We start from the raw sequence: 17,896 nt of genomic DNA, 5'->3' as shown, positions 1-17,896 counted from the left end.
TAAAATAATTTCTCCCTATCCATTAATAATGAAAAATAATATTCAAAATTAATTTGAAGAGAACGTTTAGAAATTCCAAGTAACCGAAAGGGCCCCTTGGGGTTGGGGTTGAAAGATGGAGGAACAGAGAAAGAGTTGCCCAATAAGTAATTGTAGACGATTTGTCGATTTGCCAGAGGGAGGAAAAAATAAAAATAAAAACGTAGATGACTGGATAAGATAGATTCTGTGTTATCCTGTCTCTGCCTATTGGTCGTCTTTGTTGGCCCTTTGGTAGGTAATTTTTCTAGTGCTATAATACTTGAGCGTCTGAAACAGAAAGACGATAAATATGTTTGGTTTGGCGATTCCCACTCTGGGATCTTGGTCTTCCATGGTAATTCACGTGCCCACTCGGACACAAACCCAATACGGTGGTGGCGGTGGTGCTGCTGCTATTGGCAAAGGCAGTAGAAGCAGGAGCTCTTTTGGTAATTGCAATAAATGCAGGGGTTTTTTCTCCTCCTCCTCCTCCTCTTCCTCTGTTAAGACAGCTGTCGCCGCCGTTGATTCCGACCACCTCAGTTCCTCCAATTCCGCCGACAAGGTTTCTTCTTCTACCCATCCTGCCTCATACATCTATGGACTAGTTCGTGTGTTAATAAATTGATACCTCTATTAGCTTTTAGTCAGCTTGCTCGCTACTGGCTAGTTTCTCGCTTTTTCATACATATACATGTGGCTGTGGCGTCCGCAATGCTCGATCCAACAATAATTTCTCTCCCTCATCAACTGCAATTAACATATGCTCTTTTGGGCATTATTCGCTTCCACTGCCTGTCTCGCTTATAATGCAACCTTTGTCATCGAATAGAAAGAAAGAAAGGAAAAACGCAACCTTTGTCATCAAACGAAGATGGCAAGCTCAGGAAAAGAAAAAGGGATAAACGCAAACTTTTCAGATGGCAACTTACATTTATTTACCCTTTAAAAATGCCAGTCTTTTGATGTTTGTGTCTAGTTTAACGAATTATTGTTCATTATCTCACGACACAAGTTAAACCAAAGATTAGTCCTCTACCCGAAACCAAATTCAATCTGCTTATCTGTTGAGCACCTTATCTTCTGAGCACCAAACCATCTCCCTCAACACGTGATTAATTTTGCTGCCTTTCATTTAGTTTTGCATTCTAATCTCACTTGCTTATCTTTCCATTCAGCAACAAGCCAACAAATATTATTTTGTTGTTGCAAACGCAAAATTCATGCTGGATGAAGAGGAGCATTTCCAGGAGCTCTTATCTGAGCGGCTTCGTCTCTATGGAGAGCGTAACAAAGAGCAGGACTTCTGGCTTGTGATTGAACCCAAGTTCTTGGATAAATTCCCTAGCATCACTAAGAGATTACGAAGACCTGCTGTCGCTCTGGTTTCAACCAATGGTCCCTGGATCACGTAAGAACCCCACTGCTCAAACGCCTGAAAACTCTAGTTATGTTTTTTGGTTCTCTTTCCGCTACCTTTTATTGTACTATTCTAAAACTCCCACATGTATGGTTGACAATGCTAAATTTCCAGAATTGCATCACTATCATGCTTGTGAAATATAGAGGTGCTTCCAAGGGCTATTACAAACTAGAAACAGTAGGCTCTTAGCTTGTTTACCTGTGTTAGACCTTGGACTCCAGATAATTAATTTGGTTCTAATCTCCAGCATGCATATCCAAACCTTTTTTCTTCTTTTTCCTTCTAGTTAGGTTGGCAGTTGACAATTTTGTTTATGCTTATTAGATGATGTTTGTTGTTTGAAAAACTGTTTTAATGTAACATAAATGTGACTGTAGTTTTGAGTGTTTTGTATTTTGGATTGTTTATTAATGTTGTTGTTTTGAAAAGAGAAAATAATAGAGAGAAGAAAAAAGTGTTATCACACAAATCCATGGATTTCATGTTGTTCTCAGCTTATTTCATTTATTTTGCTGATGAAAGTTGGAGGCTCCATTTTTCCAAATTAGATATGCAATGATAAATTGAATAACTTTTTCAGTTTTATTTACAGATAAAACAATTGCATTAATAATCGACACACCCTTGAATGAAATAAAGGCAATGTCTTTGTTGACACACCATCTATCTTTGCCCCTAATCGTTGGTTTGGCAGGTTCATGAAGTTGAGACTGGACCGAGTTTTATCAGAAAGCTTTGAAGCTGACAGTCCTGAAGAAGCCTTGGCCTCTAATCCTACCAATCTAGAGTTTGAAAAACCAGAAAAATGGGTGGCACCTTACCCAAAGTACGAATTTGGATGGTGGGAGCCCTTCTTGCCCCCTGGATCGAGAGAGGAGGTCAAAGTATAAAACATTTTCCCCTTTCTGCCGAGCCTTCTCTATTTTCCTTATCAATCTGGATTGTATTGGTAACTAGAATTTGAAATTGGTGAGGTTTGCAAACAACTTTGTAAGATAGTGCAGGCAGTTCATAATTTAATTTTGAAGGTTAACAGCTCAGGGAGTAAGATCTTCGAGTTGCATTTGAGAATGTGAAGAGTGTTTATTATAAATAATATGATTAAATTAGCGTTGTGTATGTTGAATCAATATTATGTAAGTGAATGGAGTGGTGCTTCTTGGAAATTGGGTCAATCCTTGAAGTTCTGTTATTATAAGTGCTGTCTAAATATGAGGCCTGCACTAAAAGCATTGAAGATTTTTGTCTCTTATAAATAAAATTGTGTTGAGTTTGTTTAGATGTAAAATGGTTGATGGGAGGAAATGTTTTTAGTCGAAAATACTTTTGAGAAAAATCATTGATTTTTCATTGTTTAGTTAACCAATAGAAAACTATTGGTTAACTAAACAGGGGAGGATGGCGGGTGACAATTAAAAAGGGGTGGCATTGGGAAAGGGGTGGTTAGGTTTCTTAGTGAGGGTGGTGATTGCCGTAGGGAAGGAAGGTTGGGACGGAATAAGGGCATGGCGGCCTAGAGGTGGAGGGCGGCAGTGCTAGGCGTAGGGACAATTGGATTCCTCTACAAGGATGGATGGTGTTGTAGTTGGGGGAGAGGGTGGTGGGGAAGAGGGGGAGACAAGCTTCATAAAATGGCTTATTCCCTCCTTACAGTGACAAATTTGTTGTTAACTCTGAAATTATTTTTCGTTTACTAGTTTTTTTGTTGGTACAAACATAAAATAAAATAAAATAAAATAAATTAAAAAAAATGGAAGAAATATTTTCTAAAATATATTTTACTCTGAATCAAACATAGCTCAGAGTTTAGCTGCCATCATAAGTCATAACAGGCAAACCAATTTTCGTCATGAGAAGTTACCAACACATAAAATGAACAAGGTGTATCTTATTTTCTCTTTCTTTGATGTTAAAGGATCGCAATCACAGCCTCACAGGGCAAAATTCACAGCTTTCTCACCAAGAGAGCTACTCCATGTTCAGGCTCTATAACCAACCTAAGAGCAGGTGCATGTCTGTAATTGGGGGACAGGGAGAAGGAGAAGTTGGATAGAATGAGAGATATGAGTATCTTGAGTTCAACCATGGCCAAGTTCTGTCCAAGACACACCCGGGGCCCAACTCCAAATGGCATGTACAAGTGTGGAAGCTTGTAAGCACCTGTAATTCCATTGCCAAATCTCTCTGGGTTGAACCTGTCGGCGTCCGCTCCCCATATGTCTGGATCAGTATGCAATGTCAGCACCAAGGTCCAAAGGTTGACACCCTTTGGGACATTAATGTCCCCGAATTTCATGTCCTTGAAGGACTCCCTTGACACCACTGCTACCGGGGGATAAAGACGCAAAGATTCATTAATCACCATTGTTAGCTGCAGAAGCAAATTGAAATTCATGGTTAGAAACGTGTCTTTACTCTTCAAGCGTTGTAAAGAGGGGCTTACAGTACAAGTAATAGTCGGTTATACCTGTTTCATCCTACGGAGCATATCAGCATCCGGAATACCACCCGCACAGATATCGAGAACCTCGGCACGGACACGTTGTTGCCATTCTAGATTCGAAGCCAACAGCATGAGGCACCATGTGGCAGCAACTGCAGTAGTCTCATACCCAGCCAAGTATATGTTCTTGCAGTTGTCAGTGATGAAGCGGTCGGTTGCCTCCGGGCTCAGATCACTACTTTTAGCACCCTCAAGAACCAACTGCCTGGAGTATCAAATTGCGGACTTCCTTTTCTATGCCCATGCTTCCCTGTTGCTCCTTGTTGGAAGATATCTGTAACATACGTACGGTGAAACGAGTCAACTTTCTCCAATATATAATTTCGCCATAGATGCGATCCACGGTGGTCTTTCCAAATGAATATGCATGTCCAAGTTGTTGTTTTGAATGGCTCCAAGGTCACTCATGTGGGCAATATTTGGCAATATGATCATCACTTCTTTGGCACAAAGTTTGTACGTGCAATATCAAGATTGGCCGTTATCTTTTATAAGAATTTCATAGAAGAATTAATGGTCATACCTCATGCCAGGGACCCCAGTGGATAAACTTTTCTTAGACATGGCCTACTGGAGAGCTCTTAGTTTTAAGAAAATCTCTTCCCCCTTGGAATAGTTGCTGCCAAAACAGGCTCTTGAGATAACTTCTCCAGAAAACCTTCTCATAAACTCGTCGATTTTTATGTCTGCGGTTCCACCCTCTGCCTCAATCCTACTCTTCCATGAGTTTAGCATGATTGTAGACTGGGTAATTAAATTCATCATTCCCTACAGGGGTTTAAGAAATTAAGATCATTAGTCCTGCAGCTATTATTACTGCTTTTTAAAATAATCTATCACTACTAACAAAATTGTCGAGTCAAAATAAGCATACCTTTACCTTCTCCATGTATAATTCAGGAGACAGGATTTTCCTCTGATAGGCCCAGACAGCCCCATTTGAAGTTAGAATGCCCTGACCAAGCAAGGGGCCACGCTCTTTTTGTTGATATGATGGCTTCCCCAAGTCCAGAGATGTGCATGTCGTTATCTCTCTCACCACCTCAGGTTGGTTCACGAATGATATTTGTGTGTTCCCAAGAGAAAACAAAAATACTTTACCTGTTTAAAATCACATTAAAAATATGCTTCCTCCATTATCATGCAATATGATGATGATGATGAATATGATGATGATAATGATGACATAGATAGATGTTGATGAAGTGAACACACACACATATATATATACGTACCGTATTGCTTCCTCCACTTCTCAAAGAAGGGAAAGAGAAGAGCAGCGCAATTGTGGGAGACAGGAAGTTCAGTGGTGGGAGCCTTGAGTATGGTGGATTGAGCCTTCCTTATCTCCCTAATATTTCCGAGTAGTAAAGTTGGCGGTGGTCCACTGATGCCTTGCTTCCTTAGCATAGATCGAAGCCTCTCCGGCTTCACCACCAGCGCATCATTCAGGCGTATTAACAATCCGATCAAACCAATCAATGCAAGGGAGATGAATATCTTCCCATCGAATTGGAGCTCCATGGCCCAAGTCATTTTTTTGTTCCTCCCTTCTCTTGCTCTTTTAAGGCACACACACAGGACTTGGATTGTTCTTATCTTTTGTTTTTTTCCTTCCTCCCTGTTACCGGTTAATGTACTTGGTTAGTCAACTCTTTTACCTTGGTTGTGTTTTATTAAACCTTAGTTAAGTTGTAGGTGAAAGTGTGTTTTTCTAGACTTCTAGTGAGCCCACGTGTGTGTTCTATAACCTTGTCTTTGTTTTTTCTTGTATTGGAATGTTGCTGAAAAACATATATGCAGAAGAAGAAAGAACCGAAAAAAAAAAAAACACAAGAAGAAGAAGTTCAGTGCAGAAAATTTACTCCTTTTCCTCCCCTGTTTTTGCTTATTTTCTGCAGAAAATTCTGCATCAGCTCTTCCGTCATTCCCTTGTGTTTTCCCTACATACTCTACTGCCCATCGAAAGGTGTCTTGCCGAAACACTCCCCTCTCTTACTCTTTTAACATTGGATTTTTTAAAATATTAATATGGGAGAAAAGGGAATGTGGATGAAAGTGATCACCTCTACACAATTTCCTAGTTATTATTTAAAGTGCGTGATATACGTGCAACAGCAGTGATAGGTTTGCAATTAACCGCTCGTTTCCAAAAATAAAAAATAAAAATAAAAAGTAGGCATTTAATTATTTAAAGAGGGTCAAGGTTGGCGAACCCCCTGGGGCCCCTTGAATTCGTTCACAATTATATTAGCCGTCTTGGAACGTCGTTTTCTGCAAGATTCCTGGGGTGTTTGTTCAGACTTCATAGTCTTGCTAACCTCCAGCCGACCAGGTGGTCAATTGTCTTAACGTGTTTCTCGATTGCAATATGAATAGATAATTAATTGCTCGGCTGGGGGAGGACCAAACCAAACTGATTTACATGAATATATGCAGAATGCGTGCCAATTTTATGAATTAATTGTCTTTTCTCTTTCAACATTTCTATAAATCTGCTAATTAGCCACAGCGAAAAGAGAAAGAATGGGACACCTTAATCAACCAAGCTAGTAAGTTCCCGTCAAAAAATCATGTTCATACACTTTACTTTTATCACAATCGAGTCAAGTTCTATTTCACACACATAGAATTTTAGAGGCTTGACAGTTATCAAGAATGACTTATATATGTTTAATTACTAATGTTTTACCCGTAACTCCCATTCAACTTCCAATACACATACACCAACCTAAAAGTAATAAGCTTTGGTCTTTCAAAAATTCTGTCAAGTACTACCACACTCTTATATCTAAAACCTCCACAGAGAGGAAAAAAAATAAAAAGCTGTTTTTTTTTTTTTTTCTTTATTTTTAAAATTTTTTTTTATTGTATCGATGAACAGTAAAGTAGCATATTCTTCATCCTTTTCTTTGAGACCAAAAAGTCGCTCAAAAAAAAAAAAAAAAAAAAAAACAAATACAGCATCTTCCTTCCAGTTTCATGCAATCTCTGATGACCCAAGTCACATTGGAGACTACTGCGAAATTTCCCATGTTAATACCATCGACTGCCAAGCACAGCTCTTGTAAGAGCAGACCTCTTAAATAGGGTCCGGTCGTGTTATATGGGTTAAGACTCAAGAGTATTGTGAACTCGAATAAGCTTATTTAATTAAATAGATTAAATTTTTTAACTTTAATTCGTTAATTTGTGTTAAATTTGTATGTCGTGTAAAAAGTTATTAATTTTAAATATCACATGTCTGTTTTAGGTCGTGTTGAAATATATATATAAACGGATTTAACTCTTAAATTTTAACTTATTAATTTTGTGTTAGGCCACGTAATATCCAATCGAACATAGCTCATATTATGCTGGGCCCACATCACATGGCCTAATGATCTTGCACTTTTCCAAACCATGAAAGATTAAAAGCCCAGTTGGTTGCTTCATCACAGATTCGGAAAGAGGACTTTGGTATATGTATTTGGATTAGATAGAACCGAGCCCCTGCCCCAGGTAGTGGGCTCTGTGGGCAGTGATAAAATGTAAGTCGGCCCAACAATTTTTTTTTTTTGAGATAATTTTTACCAAATAAACTTTGTGTAATAATTTAATAAACATAACCAAAAACAAAACCCCTTCTGGAGGCCCGAGACGGAGGGAGAGAGAAATGGAAGCAGTGGCGGAGGGTCTCTGGGGGCTGGCGGATTACCACGAGAGCACAGGGGAGATAGGAAAGGCGGTGAAGTGCCTGGAAGCCATATGTCAGAGCCACGTTTCATTCTTCCCCATCGTGGAGGTGAAGACTCGGCTTCGCATCGCGACACTCCTCCTGAAGCACTCCCACAACGTGACTCACGCCAAATCCCATCTGGAGCGCTCGCAACTGCTCTTGAAGTCCATTCCATCCTGCTTCGACTTGAAGTGCCGAGCCTATAGCTTACTCAGCCAGTGTTACCATCTCGTCGGGGCTATTCCTCCTCAGAAACACATCCTCAACAAGGCTCTTGACCTTACGGCTTCTGCTGCCGCCGCCAATCATGATCAGTTCAGCCCCTCCTCCTCTCTTTTTTCTCTCTTCTTAATTCTCACCAATCTTTGCCGTTTCGATTTTATTTCAGATTTTGTTTCACCCTTTTCATTTATTAAATTTGAATTTTGTCAGATAGAGGTTCATTTTCAAATGGTTCACTTGACTTTTTTTTTTTTTGATAAGTCACTTGACTTTCTAATCTCCATTTATTGAAGGGTTTCAGTGAAGTTATGGTCATGCAACTTTAATGCCCAGCTTGCAAATGCCTTGATTATTGAAGGAGACTATCAGAGTTCAATTGCTGCCTTAGAATGCGGTTATGTCTGTGCAACCCAAATTTCATATCCGGAGTTGCAGGTTTTTTTTTCCCCTACGACTACAAGTAATTATATTTTTGGTCATTATTGTTCCACTCATCTTCTATTTGTATGTTTTTATTTGGACTTAATATCGCCCACACTCTAATTACTTGTCCTGTTGCTGTGCATCAGATGTTCTTTGCAACTTCCGTCCTGCATGTGCACCTCATGCAATGGGACGATGAGAATTTGGTTGAGCAAGCCGTTAATAGATGTGATCACGTCTGGGAATCAATTAACCCCAACAAAGTAAGTGCTATCTTCTTTATTGTTGTATATTACTTCTTCTAACTTTCCATATGCAAAAATGCACTTGAAAAAGATTTAGGCCCCGTTTTGTTTGTTGTTGTTTTTTTAATCTTCTCCTATGTTCATTGACTTCTCTTGATGCTAATACTTGTTTGTATTACTACACTCTTGCCTCCTTACACTCATAAAGATACAACAATGCCTTGGTTTACTCTTCTACAATGAGCTGCTGCACGTATTCTACCGATTTCGTATCTGTGACTACAAGAATGTTCAACAACATGTGGACAAATTGGATGCTGCTATGAAGGCTGATTTGCAGCAAACACGGCATGTACAGGAGCTGTCAGAGGAACTAAATGCCTTAAATCAAAGTCTCTCCCGCTCTGACCTACACTACAGGGATAGGTCAGCATTGTCTGAAAAGCAAGCACGGCTTCAAGAGCGGCTTAAAAGTATGACCAGATTAACCTCAACGGGCAAGCATTATCTGGAGCCGGCACATTTTGGAAATGTGAGAGGGACATGGGAAGATAAGCTCGAGCTGGCACCGCCTCCTATAGATGGGGAGTGGCTACCAAAAAGTGCCATCTATGCGCTAGTTGATCTTATGGTGGTCATTTTTGGACGTCCAAAGGGACTTTTTAAGGAGTGTGGAAAGCGGATACAAACTGGAATGTATACCATTCAAGGTTTGTTTTTTTGGACTACTATGCAGACCATATTTCTTTCCTTTGGTCTCTTATTTTTCACTTTATTATAATTTATGAATGCTGATATTAGCTGCATCTTTTCTTGTTAAATTGAATTCATCACTCCTACAAGGCCACTCAACCCGGATCATGGCTCATATTGTAATTTGATTTCACTATTAAGGCATCACTTTTTAAGTTAAATTGCTCTCTTCTAATAGTTACTTATATGAGAAGTATCAATTGTTTCCGCGTTGTTTAACTGAATTTAGCATTGCCTGGTCAATCTTTGTAGAACAAATTTCATAGTTGTTGGCAAACAATGCTTAGAAACTTGAATAATTATGTTTCCTGCAGAGGAGCTGGTGAAGCTTGGAATAACTGAAAGTGTGAGAGGTTAGCTTTTTGTTTTGACGATGCCCAAAACAACATGATTTCAGTTCCTCTTTAACAGTAAAGTTACTTGTGCAATCATTGTGAAATATTTTTTGTGCAGAAGTAGATTTGCAACACTCTGCCATTTGGATGGCTGGTGTGTACTTAATGCTGCTAATGCAGTTCCTTGAAAATAAAGTTGCTATTGAGCTCACACGGTCTGAGTTTGTTGAAGCACAAGAGGTAGGAATTTTTCCTCCATTATTGCCATGATTAATTTGGTTGCTTCTCTTCTTCTTTTGAAATTTTACAATTTTATTATGAAGGGGAATGGTCTCTCTTGTGCATACGATTTTTGAGCTTTTATTCAAATGCTGATGTGCCCTCTGGCAGGCATTCTTTGAGTTTGATAGTATAGGTTTAATCACATCATTAGGTTAACCTAATTAATGTACTATAGTAGCAGAAAGTTTCTGCCTTAGTCTTCAATTTTATCTTCATGAAGCCGAATTATTGCTAGTATTTAGCACTATCGCCATGGTTTATGCCACACATTATGGGGGCATACTCATTGAGTTGAAAGTGCAACTCCTATTATTAGGTCATGTTCTGTTCTTTTTGATAAGTAATGTTGTATAAAATAAAAGTGTAGAGGGGGCGCAACCCTAGCACACAAGGAGTATACAAGAGGACACCTAAAAAGAAAGAGAAAAGAGAACAAGGAAATCTTAAAAGTTAATAACTAATGGAGCTAAATAAGCAGCTGCCCAAGTAAAGAGGGAAAAAAAAGAAATAGGACTTGAGCTCCTCTAAAGTCCTCTCTTGATTATCGAAGTTCCTATTATTAGGTCATGATCTTGAAAGCATATTTTAGTGCTCGCACTTTTTGAACATTTGAATTCATTTTTCGTACTAACCCCAAGGGGTAGCTCAATTGGTTAGAGACCCTGTCTCATAAAATGGAGGTCACTAATTTGAATGACCAATTACTTATAAAAAAAAATAAAAAAAAAAAATTATTTTTTGTACTTCCCCGGTTAAGAAGACAGCTTATTGTTGATCAGTGGCACAAATTTAAACTGATTTGTTTTCTCTCATACAGTAGTATGTGTTATCTGAACACTTCACGAATCTATAATTGCTGGTGGGCAATTTTTTTGGGTTGAGAACTTATAAAAACCAACCACAACCGCTTTGATGCCAAGTTGAGAAAGAAGAAAAGAAGAAAAGGCTGATTTTTTTTTCGTTGTCATGCATATCAAATGTTTAGAGAGGTTTGTATTGAAGAGAGATACAAACTATTAAGGAAAGAAAGTAATGGCCAATTACAATCAAATAAGTTAAGGATGGTTGCATCTCAAATAAAATAAGTCTTTGAAATTGGACGTTTCTTCCAGAAAACTTAGTCTTTCTTTCTCACCATCTCTGAGCTTCTTCCCCGAAAATCAACGAAAGATTAGCCTCTCTTCCTTCCCCCTTCATCTTTTTCCTTCTTTTCTTCTATCTCTCCCTCCTTTTTCTTCTTCTTCTTCTTCTTAACTTGGGAGTCTGATCTGCTACGTTCCGGCCTTAACTTGGGAGTCCGATCTGCTACATTCCGGCCTTCTCCTCTGTGCAAGAGTCCCACCATCCCACACTCCGGCATGTTCCGCTCCACTCCAGCCTGTCCACCTTCACGCGTCCGCTCCAGAACGCTTGTGGTGTTCATGCCACTGCTCTCCACCCAGATTTGAGGATCACATGGCTGCTTGTTGGCTCCCTGCTCTCCAATTGTTGGGTTGCTGGTTTTGCCTATTGAGATCTCATTTTGAGTTTGCAGATGGTTTTGTGGAAGTTTTCAGATCTTGTTATGGCGATGTCATCTATACTTTCATTGCTGGGTTCCTCTTGCAGGATGTCAAGATGGTGACTTGATCAAGCAGCTGAGTTCCAGCTGGTACCAGTGTGTTTTTTCCAGCTATGGTTTAAGCATGCTTGTTGCTGCAACTGTGTTCTCTCAAGGCAGAAGTCTGCCGTGTCATACTGCCGAGTGAGCGGCCTTTCCCTTGGCCAGAGAGCCAACAGTCAACCCGACTGAGTCAACTTTTTGGCTCATCCTTACTAGTTTTAGGATTTTCATGCACTATAATGGGTGGTTCTTAGGGTGTTTGTTCTGTTGTCTGCTGTATTTTGTGTTGGATGGTTGATGTTTGTACTGGTTCTTCCCCTTCCCCTTCTCCCTCTGTAATTGCTTAGAAAAAAAAAAAAAGTTAAGGAAAGAAATCATAATCGTCAACATTAAGGAAACAAGTCAAGGAGAATCAAATCATAATCTTCAACATGCTCTCTGCTTGCAGGCTTTGGTGCAGATGAAAAATTGGTACATACGCTTTCCAACAATCTTACAAGCTTGTGAAAGCATTATTCAGATGCTTAGAGGGCAATATGCTCATTATGTAGGCTGTTATAGCGAAGCAGCTTATCATTATTTTGAAGCAGCAAAGGTACACTTTTAAATCTACTAATTCTGTAGCCCTCAATGGGTAATTTAATCAGGTAGGGACCACACTTCATGAAGCGAAGGTCAATAGCTTGAAACTCTCCTTCCTCTTTCTCTTGGGGTCAAAAGCATTACTTATAAATTAAAAAAATAATAATAATAATAATAAAAGAAAATTTACAAGTTCCGTGGTTTTGGTAAAGCTTAAAGAAGGCCTGTGTCTATTGGTGTTTATTTTGTTTAGCTGGTGCTTGAAATCACAGATGAATCTTATTTAATAAGAAGTCCAAACTAAATGCTCCATTTGTGTTTATTTAGCTCACAGAGAGCAAATCAATGCAAGCCATGTGCCAAGTATATGCAGCTGTCTCTTACATCTGCATTGGCGATGCTGAATCATATTCACAGGTGAAATATTTAGTGTAATTGCAACGTTGTTAATTTGATTGGTAACTTAAAGTTTAATTTTGCAGTGGACCATTTTTTAACAATGAATGGTATGGGCAGGCACTAGATTTGATAGGACCAGTTTACAGAATGATGGATTCTTTTGTTGGAGTTCGAGAGAAAACTGGTGTCCTTTTTGCATATGGCCTTTTATTGATGAAACAGCATGATCTACAGGAATCAAGGTAAATGTTTGTACCATTAATTAGCACCTGCCCTTATCAGAGTGGTTATCCTTTGCTATAAATCCGGAATACTTTTAACTTCCATATGGAGATAAATCAATTATTTTGTTTTACATGGTATCTGAAATGAGTCAAATTCATTTCCTTAAGGATTCACCATGTGCTTATTACATAATATCTATGGACTATTCACACAATAATTTTTTTTTTTTTTTTTATTTTTATAAGTAATGATATATTTATAAAAAGAAAAAAGTGTGAGGCGCCCTTAAGTACACAAGAAGTATACACAAGAAAACCAAAACTAGCTCACAAAAGAAACCCAACAAACCTACCGAAAACAGTCAAAACCTGAAACCCGCAGAGAAAACACATCACTACATGACGTGAGCCTTGCCTTTCCTGCAACGAGAGGAGGAGATAGCATCACCATAGTTGATGGAACTTTTAAGGTTAAACAGATCCCTATTCACACAATAATTTGACATGGTTTCAAACTTTTGTCAGAAAATTTGTCGTAGTCCCTATGTCTGTCAGAGTGCTCTTTTTTTTCTTATTGTCCAGAGAATCGGTTTACACCTCCAAATGCCATGAAGACCAAGGGGAACAAGTTCCCTTGGAATGAATCCTCCAATGTCCTTGCTGGCTATCTAATGACATTGTTGGTTTTAACTTGTGAGTAAAAACACAATCATCTTCATAAAGAGTTGATACAGAAAATAGAAATAATAAAAAAGGATTGCCCACTGTGCCTTTGTGATTACAACAATTTGTATGCTAAATCCTGAAATCCTCCTCCTTTTCCTATTTTGTTTTCCATAAAAACATTTCAATCTCATTGGATCCTGGAGATAAGCCAGACACAAATCTATAAATTAATCTCACAGTTGTAGGTCTTGACATCAGCCAATTAGTAATCAACTCTACCAACCACAATCCCCTCTCTCTCTCTACATTAAGATAACAACTATGGTGCAGAAATCGACTGGCCAAAGGACTGCAGTTGACTCATAATCATTTGGGGAATCTTCAACTTGTATCTCAGTATTTGACAATCCTTGGGAGTTTGGCGCTTGTCCTGCACGACACTGTACAGTCTAGAGATATCTTGAGATCATCTCTAACCTTGGCAAAGAAGCTTTATGATATCCCAACCCAGATCTGGGTGCTTTCTGTTTTGACAGGTAATCTCTCACATTATTAAAACCAGTAAGCTAGTTATTTTCCGAATGCTATAAAGGCTCTCCTATCTTGTAAAATGCACAGGTTGGTACTGATTGTTGCTGGGTTTATGACGGTATCATCAGTGTATGAAGTTTTTCTATGTTTTTAGCCTATAGTGAACTGCCCAAAAGATCTCCACAACTCCACATGCTTGTGCATATTTAAAAATGGCAATTCCATGACCTCCTCATCCTCCTAATTGATACATTACTGTGATTGGAACAGTTATATTGGTTGAACAGGGCCAAAGAAGTATTATATTCACTATTCTAACTCATCATGCAGTATCTGAAAGTATTTTGCAGATCTTTAGTACCTGAACCATTAAGTTGATATAAAATCTTTGGATTGGCACGTTTATTTCATTTCTCTGTTCTCTTGTTACTATTTACTGTTGCAGCCTTGTATCGAGAGTTAGATGAGAGGGGAAATGAAATGGAAAATGCTGACTATCAAAGGAAAAAGGTAGATGATCTGCAAAGGAGACTTGCTGATTCACATTCATCCATTCATCACATTGAACTAGTAAGGGCAGTCATCTACTTTTGTGCTTTTAATCTCCTCCCAAGTATAGCTGACATATGACCAATGTTTTAGACCAGCAGGCACTTACTGCTTATTTTTTCTTATATATTTAATGAGCAGATTGACAAAGCAAGACTTGAGGCTCAGCAGTTTCATGAACGTGCAACCACAGGCCCTTCCATGAGAGTCAATCTTGACATCCCAGAGTCTATCGGTCTGTTGACCCCCTTACCTGCTCCATCATCATCAAGGCTAGTGGATTTAGACACCGGAAGACGTGGGAAGAGGAAAATCTAGTAAAGGTGATTTTTTTTTGGTCTTTTTCAAATGTTAGTGTTTTAGTTTTAATTTTATTTTTCAAAGGAAAAAAAAAAACAACTAGTATATAGATTAAAGGAGGTAGACATTTGCACTCCCACCTCTAGATTGTAAAGTAGACAGGTGCGGCACGATGCAACATCCTTTACACTATTTGGGAGGATGATTTACAGTTATTAGATATAATGATGTTTGCTAATTTTACCATCTCTCTTAATCTTTTCCCCTGGAATAGATAATGATGTTCTCAGAGCATCTCCAACAGAGTAGTTAAAATGCCCATAATAGCTATATTATGAGCATTTTTTAATGCTCATATTTAGCTATTATGAGCATTTTTTTGCGTTCAACAAATTAACTCCAGAGTAGCTAAACTACATATTTTGCTATAGTGAATAGCAAAAAGTAGCTATTCACTATAGCACAATGTTCAAGTTTTTAATGTTTTTCTCTCTCTTCTCTCTCTCTTTCAACACTCTCTAGATAAATGGGGATCTTTCTCTTCATTGTTCTCGGCATCCTCTCAGCCAAAAGACCACCACCATTAAAATCAGAACATTGAATCAAACCAAACGTGGTGTATAGCTGAAACCCCATCTTTCAACATCAAGTTCTAGGGTTTCACTTTCTAGATTCACAACGCTAGCATCGTTTTGGTGGAGAATTTTTTGTTGAAACCCCATCTCTCTTTTCTGCAAAATTATCTTCTCTGCTCGGTTGAACCCTCACCTCTCTTCCCTGAGAAGAGAGGAGAGGAGAGAGAGAGAGAGAGGCATAGTGTTTAAGAAAACAATTAAAAAAATATATGAATTCTTTGTTCGGCTGAAACCCCATCTCAATCTCTTCCATGAGAATTGTGGCGGAGAATCGTGAGAGAGAGGGAGAGTTTAAAAGAAGAATAGAAATTTAAAAAAAAAAAAAATATTTTAATCAAAAAGATAATAGAATAAATAATCTGTTGGAGTGTATACGAAAAAATGAGCAGTTAAAATAGAGAATTGTACTTTTTCATTAGCTACTTTACCTAATACTGCTGGAGATGCTCTCAGCTATGTGTGCACACAAATAAGCGAACATGTAAATTTTTATGTATTTTGACTCTGCTGTTGCAAAAATGTACTCTTAAGTTTGGGTGAGATTTGTGATTGATTTATCTTGGATGAAATGTGTGCTGTACTTTTTTCAACATTTGTTCAACAAGAATAGAGCTTAGGGGCCTTGTCATCTGAGAGGAAGATCAAAGTGAAGCTGGAATGAGGATAAAGGTGTTCTGACTTCCTCAATGTTGGCTTGTGTTGTCATGCTCCCTCGATTGTAGTTAGTCCCGCAATTTCTTTGAGTGGCTTCCACACAAACTTTCTCCTGCGCATAGATTGAGCTGTTGGCATAAACATAACATTCTCTGCCAAAAGTATGGTTGTCTGGATAGGCTTAGGGTTTATTAACTCATCATCTGTAGACTGTACGTGCTGCAAAACAAAGGAGTTTTGGATAACCTACCAATTACCACATTCAGCAATGACCCTGACTTTTGGCCCGCAGGTTGGGAAGCAAGGCGAGAAACTGCAACTCCGATTTGGAAAGAACCTGTGCAAAGAAAGTAAGATTTAGTTGCAGTGTAGCTATATACTGAGGTTTTTGTTAATCATGATTATATGCCTTGGCCTCAATTATCCAGACCACAAATCCTTTGGCATCAGGAGGCAGTGCAGCGAGCCTGTAATCAACCTCTGGTGGAAAATACCACCTTACAATGGGTTGTTTCCCAAAATGGGCCTACACTTATAACAAAGCAAAGCAAAAAATAGTAAAAAGGAGATTGAAAGAATTAGTTGTATGTATGTAAAAATATAATCAACTCACTGGGCAAACGGGGTGAATCTTGGTGAGGGTGGTCTCAAAATCTCCAAGGCCTCGGGCAGTGAGGTTTAGAAAATAGTAGCCCTAGTATCTGAGTCGGTTAAGGTAGCGGCCCTCGTAGCCTCCCTCGTGTGGGGTGTATATGGCAATGGCTTTGTGCTCTTCCACGTCTGACAGCCAACGGCCCAGATCAAATTTCAACAAATCCCCTCCTATGAACTCCCCTATGGCAATCACACTACATCTCACCATCCCATTAATCCTTTTCTTTGCCTTACCATATCCCGATCCTCTTTTCACTCCAATCACCATAATGTTTCGCTTTCCCATCGTCGTTATATCTATGAAGCACTTCTTTCTTACCTTTTGCTGTTTCTGCTGGAGATTGAGCGAGCCTGGTGCTCCATAGTTCAAACAGGCTGCAGCTGCCATTCCCCTCGCTTTTGCGTTCAAGTGTCTCTAATCCAGAGAGGCAAACGTTGATATGATAGTAGGATACAAGGATGGCCATAACATGAAATGTAGTGGAAAATCAGATAAAGGTTTCTGTGTGCTATACGCTCCGAGTGTATGGTGGAGAAACAAGATAACAAGTCATCACTATTTCATATATTTGTGGTGTTTACTTCTGTAAAGGAACTTGTGGATTTGTAGGGCCAACCGAGTTTCACTTTTTACTGACTGTTGTGACAGTTAAATGAAGGAAGCCGAGCAGGGGCGGAAATATGTGCTAGGGTGGTGGGACAAATTTTATAATTCTTTATATATATATATATATATCCCTTAAAAATGGTATATTTGTCGCCCCAAAATTAACATATTATGCATTATTCCGTTTGTATGTTTTTTTTCTTAGCCATCTTCCTCACATCTCATTTTTCTTGCATTCATTTGTGTTTTTTTGGTGCAAAAATGTGGAATATGATGAATATATATGTTTTTATTTATTTTTTGAGTGATTATTGTGCAATCATTTGAGTTTACAATAATTATTTTTGATACCATTTTTCTTGAGATTAAATTTAAGACTTATATGTTTTTATTTTATATAAACACTCACAAACACACATATAGAGAAATTATATGTATTGATATGCTTTTGTATTTATATAAGTCAATATTCCCAACTTATTAAAAAAAAAAAATCCATCCCCCCACTCCAGAAATTTTGGTTCCGCCCTTGAAGCCGAGATATTGAAGTCCAAGCTAAGGACTTTA

The 17,896-nt window shown here is 38.6% G+C and overlaps 2 protein-coding genes and 2 pseudogenes across 3 annotated transcripts; 2 read left to right on the top strand and 2 right to left on the bottom strand.

The window, feature by feature from the left end:
* The first annotated feature begins 232 nt into the window (after positions 1-232).
* Positions 233-2,574, top strand: LOC132163916 (uncharacterized). The gene is made up of 3 exons (XM_059574292.1): positions 233-586; positions 1,200-1,432; positions 2,139-2,574. The coding sequence occupies exons 1-3, from the start codon at positions 332-334 to the stop codon at positions 2,332-2,334; spliced, it is 684 nt and encodes a 227-aa protein (XP_059430275.1). The 5' UTR covers positions 233-331; the 3' UTR covers positions 2,335-2,574.
* An 815-nt stretch (positions 2,575-3,389) lies between these two features.
* Positions 3,390-5,471, bottom strand: LOC132162756 (cytochrome P450 714C2-like; annotated as a pseudogene).
* Positions 5,472-7,562: 2,091 nt separating this feature from the next.
* On the top strand, positions 7,563-16,450 carry LOC132163405 (sister chromatid cohesion protein SCC4). Of its 2 annotated transcripts, XM_059573688.1 has the most exons (13): positions 7,563-7,979; positions 8,181-8,322; positions 8,457-8,573; positions 8,764-9,265; positions 9,623-9,661; positions 9,762-9,883; positions 11,977-12,123; positions 12,438-12,527; positions 12,627-12,751; positions 13,730-13,935; positions 14,376-14,500; positions 14,621-14,802; positions 16,361-16,450. In XM_059573688.1, exons 1-12 carry the CDS (start codon positions 7,603-7,605, stop codon positions 14,795-14,797), a joined length of 2,169 nt encoding a protein of 722 aa, XP_059429671.1. In that variant the 5' UTR covers positions 7,563-7,602; the 3' UTR covers positions 14,798-14,802; positions 16,361-16,450. The 2 variants fall into 2 exon arrangements, with proteins under 2 accessions (XP_059429671.1, XP_059429670.1); XM_059573687.1 differs by lacking the exon at positions 16,361-16,450 and having other exon boundaries at positions 14,621-15,022.
* Positions 16,451-16,459: 9 nt separating this feature from the next.
* LOC132163406 (NAD(P)H-quinone oxidoreductase subunit N, chloroplastic-like) lies at positions 16,460-17,110 on the bottom strand (annotated as a pseudogene).
* Between the last annotated feature and the right edge of the window lie 786 nt (positions 17,111-17,896).

The sequence above is a fragment of the Corylus avellana genome, chromosome ca10 (genome assembly GCF_901000735.1).
Source record: "Corylus avellana chromosome ca10, CavTom2PMs-1.0".
Lineage (NCBI taxonomy): Eukaryota > Viridiplantae > Streptophyta > Magnoliopsida > Fagales > Betulaceae > Corylus > Corylus avellana.
Note: the sequence above shows the minus strand (reverse complement) of the source record. Positions and strands in the feature narration are given on the sequence as shown.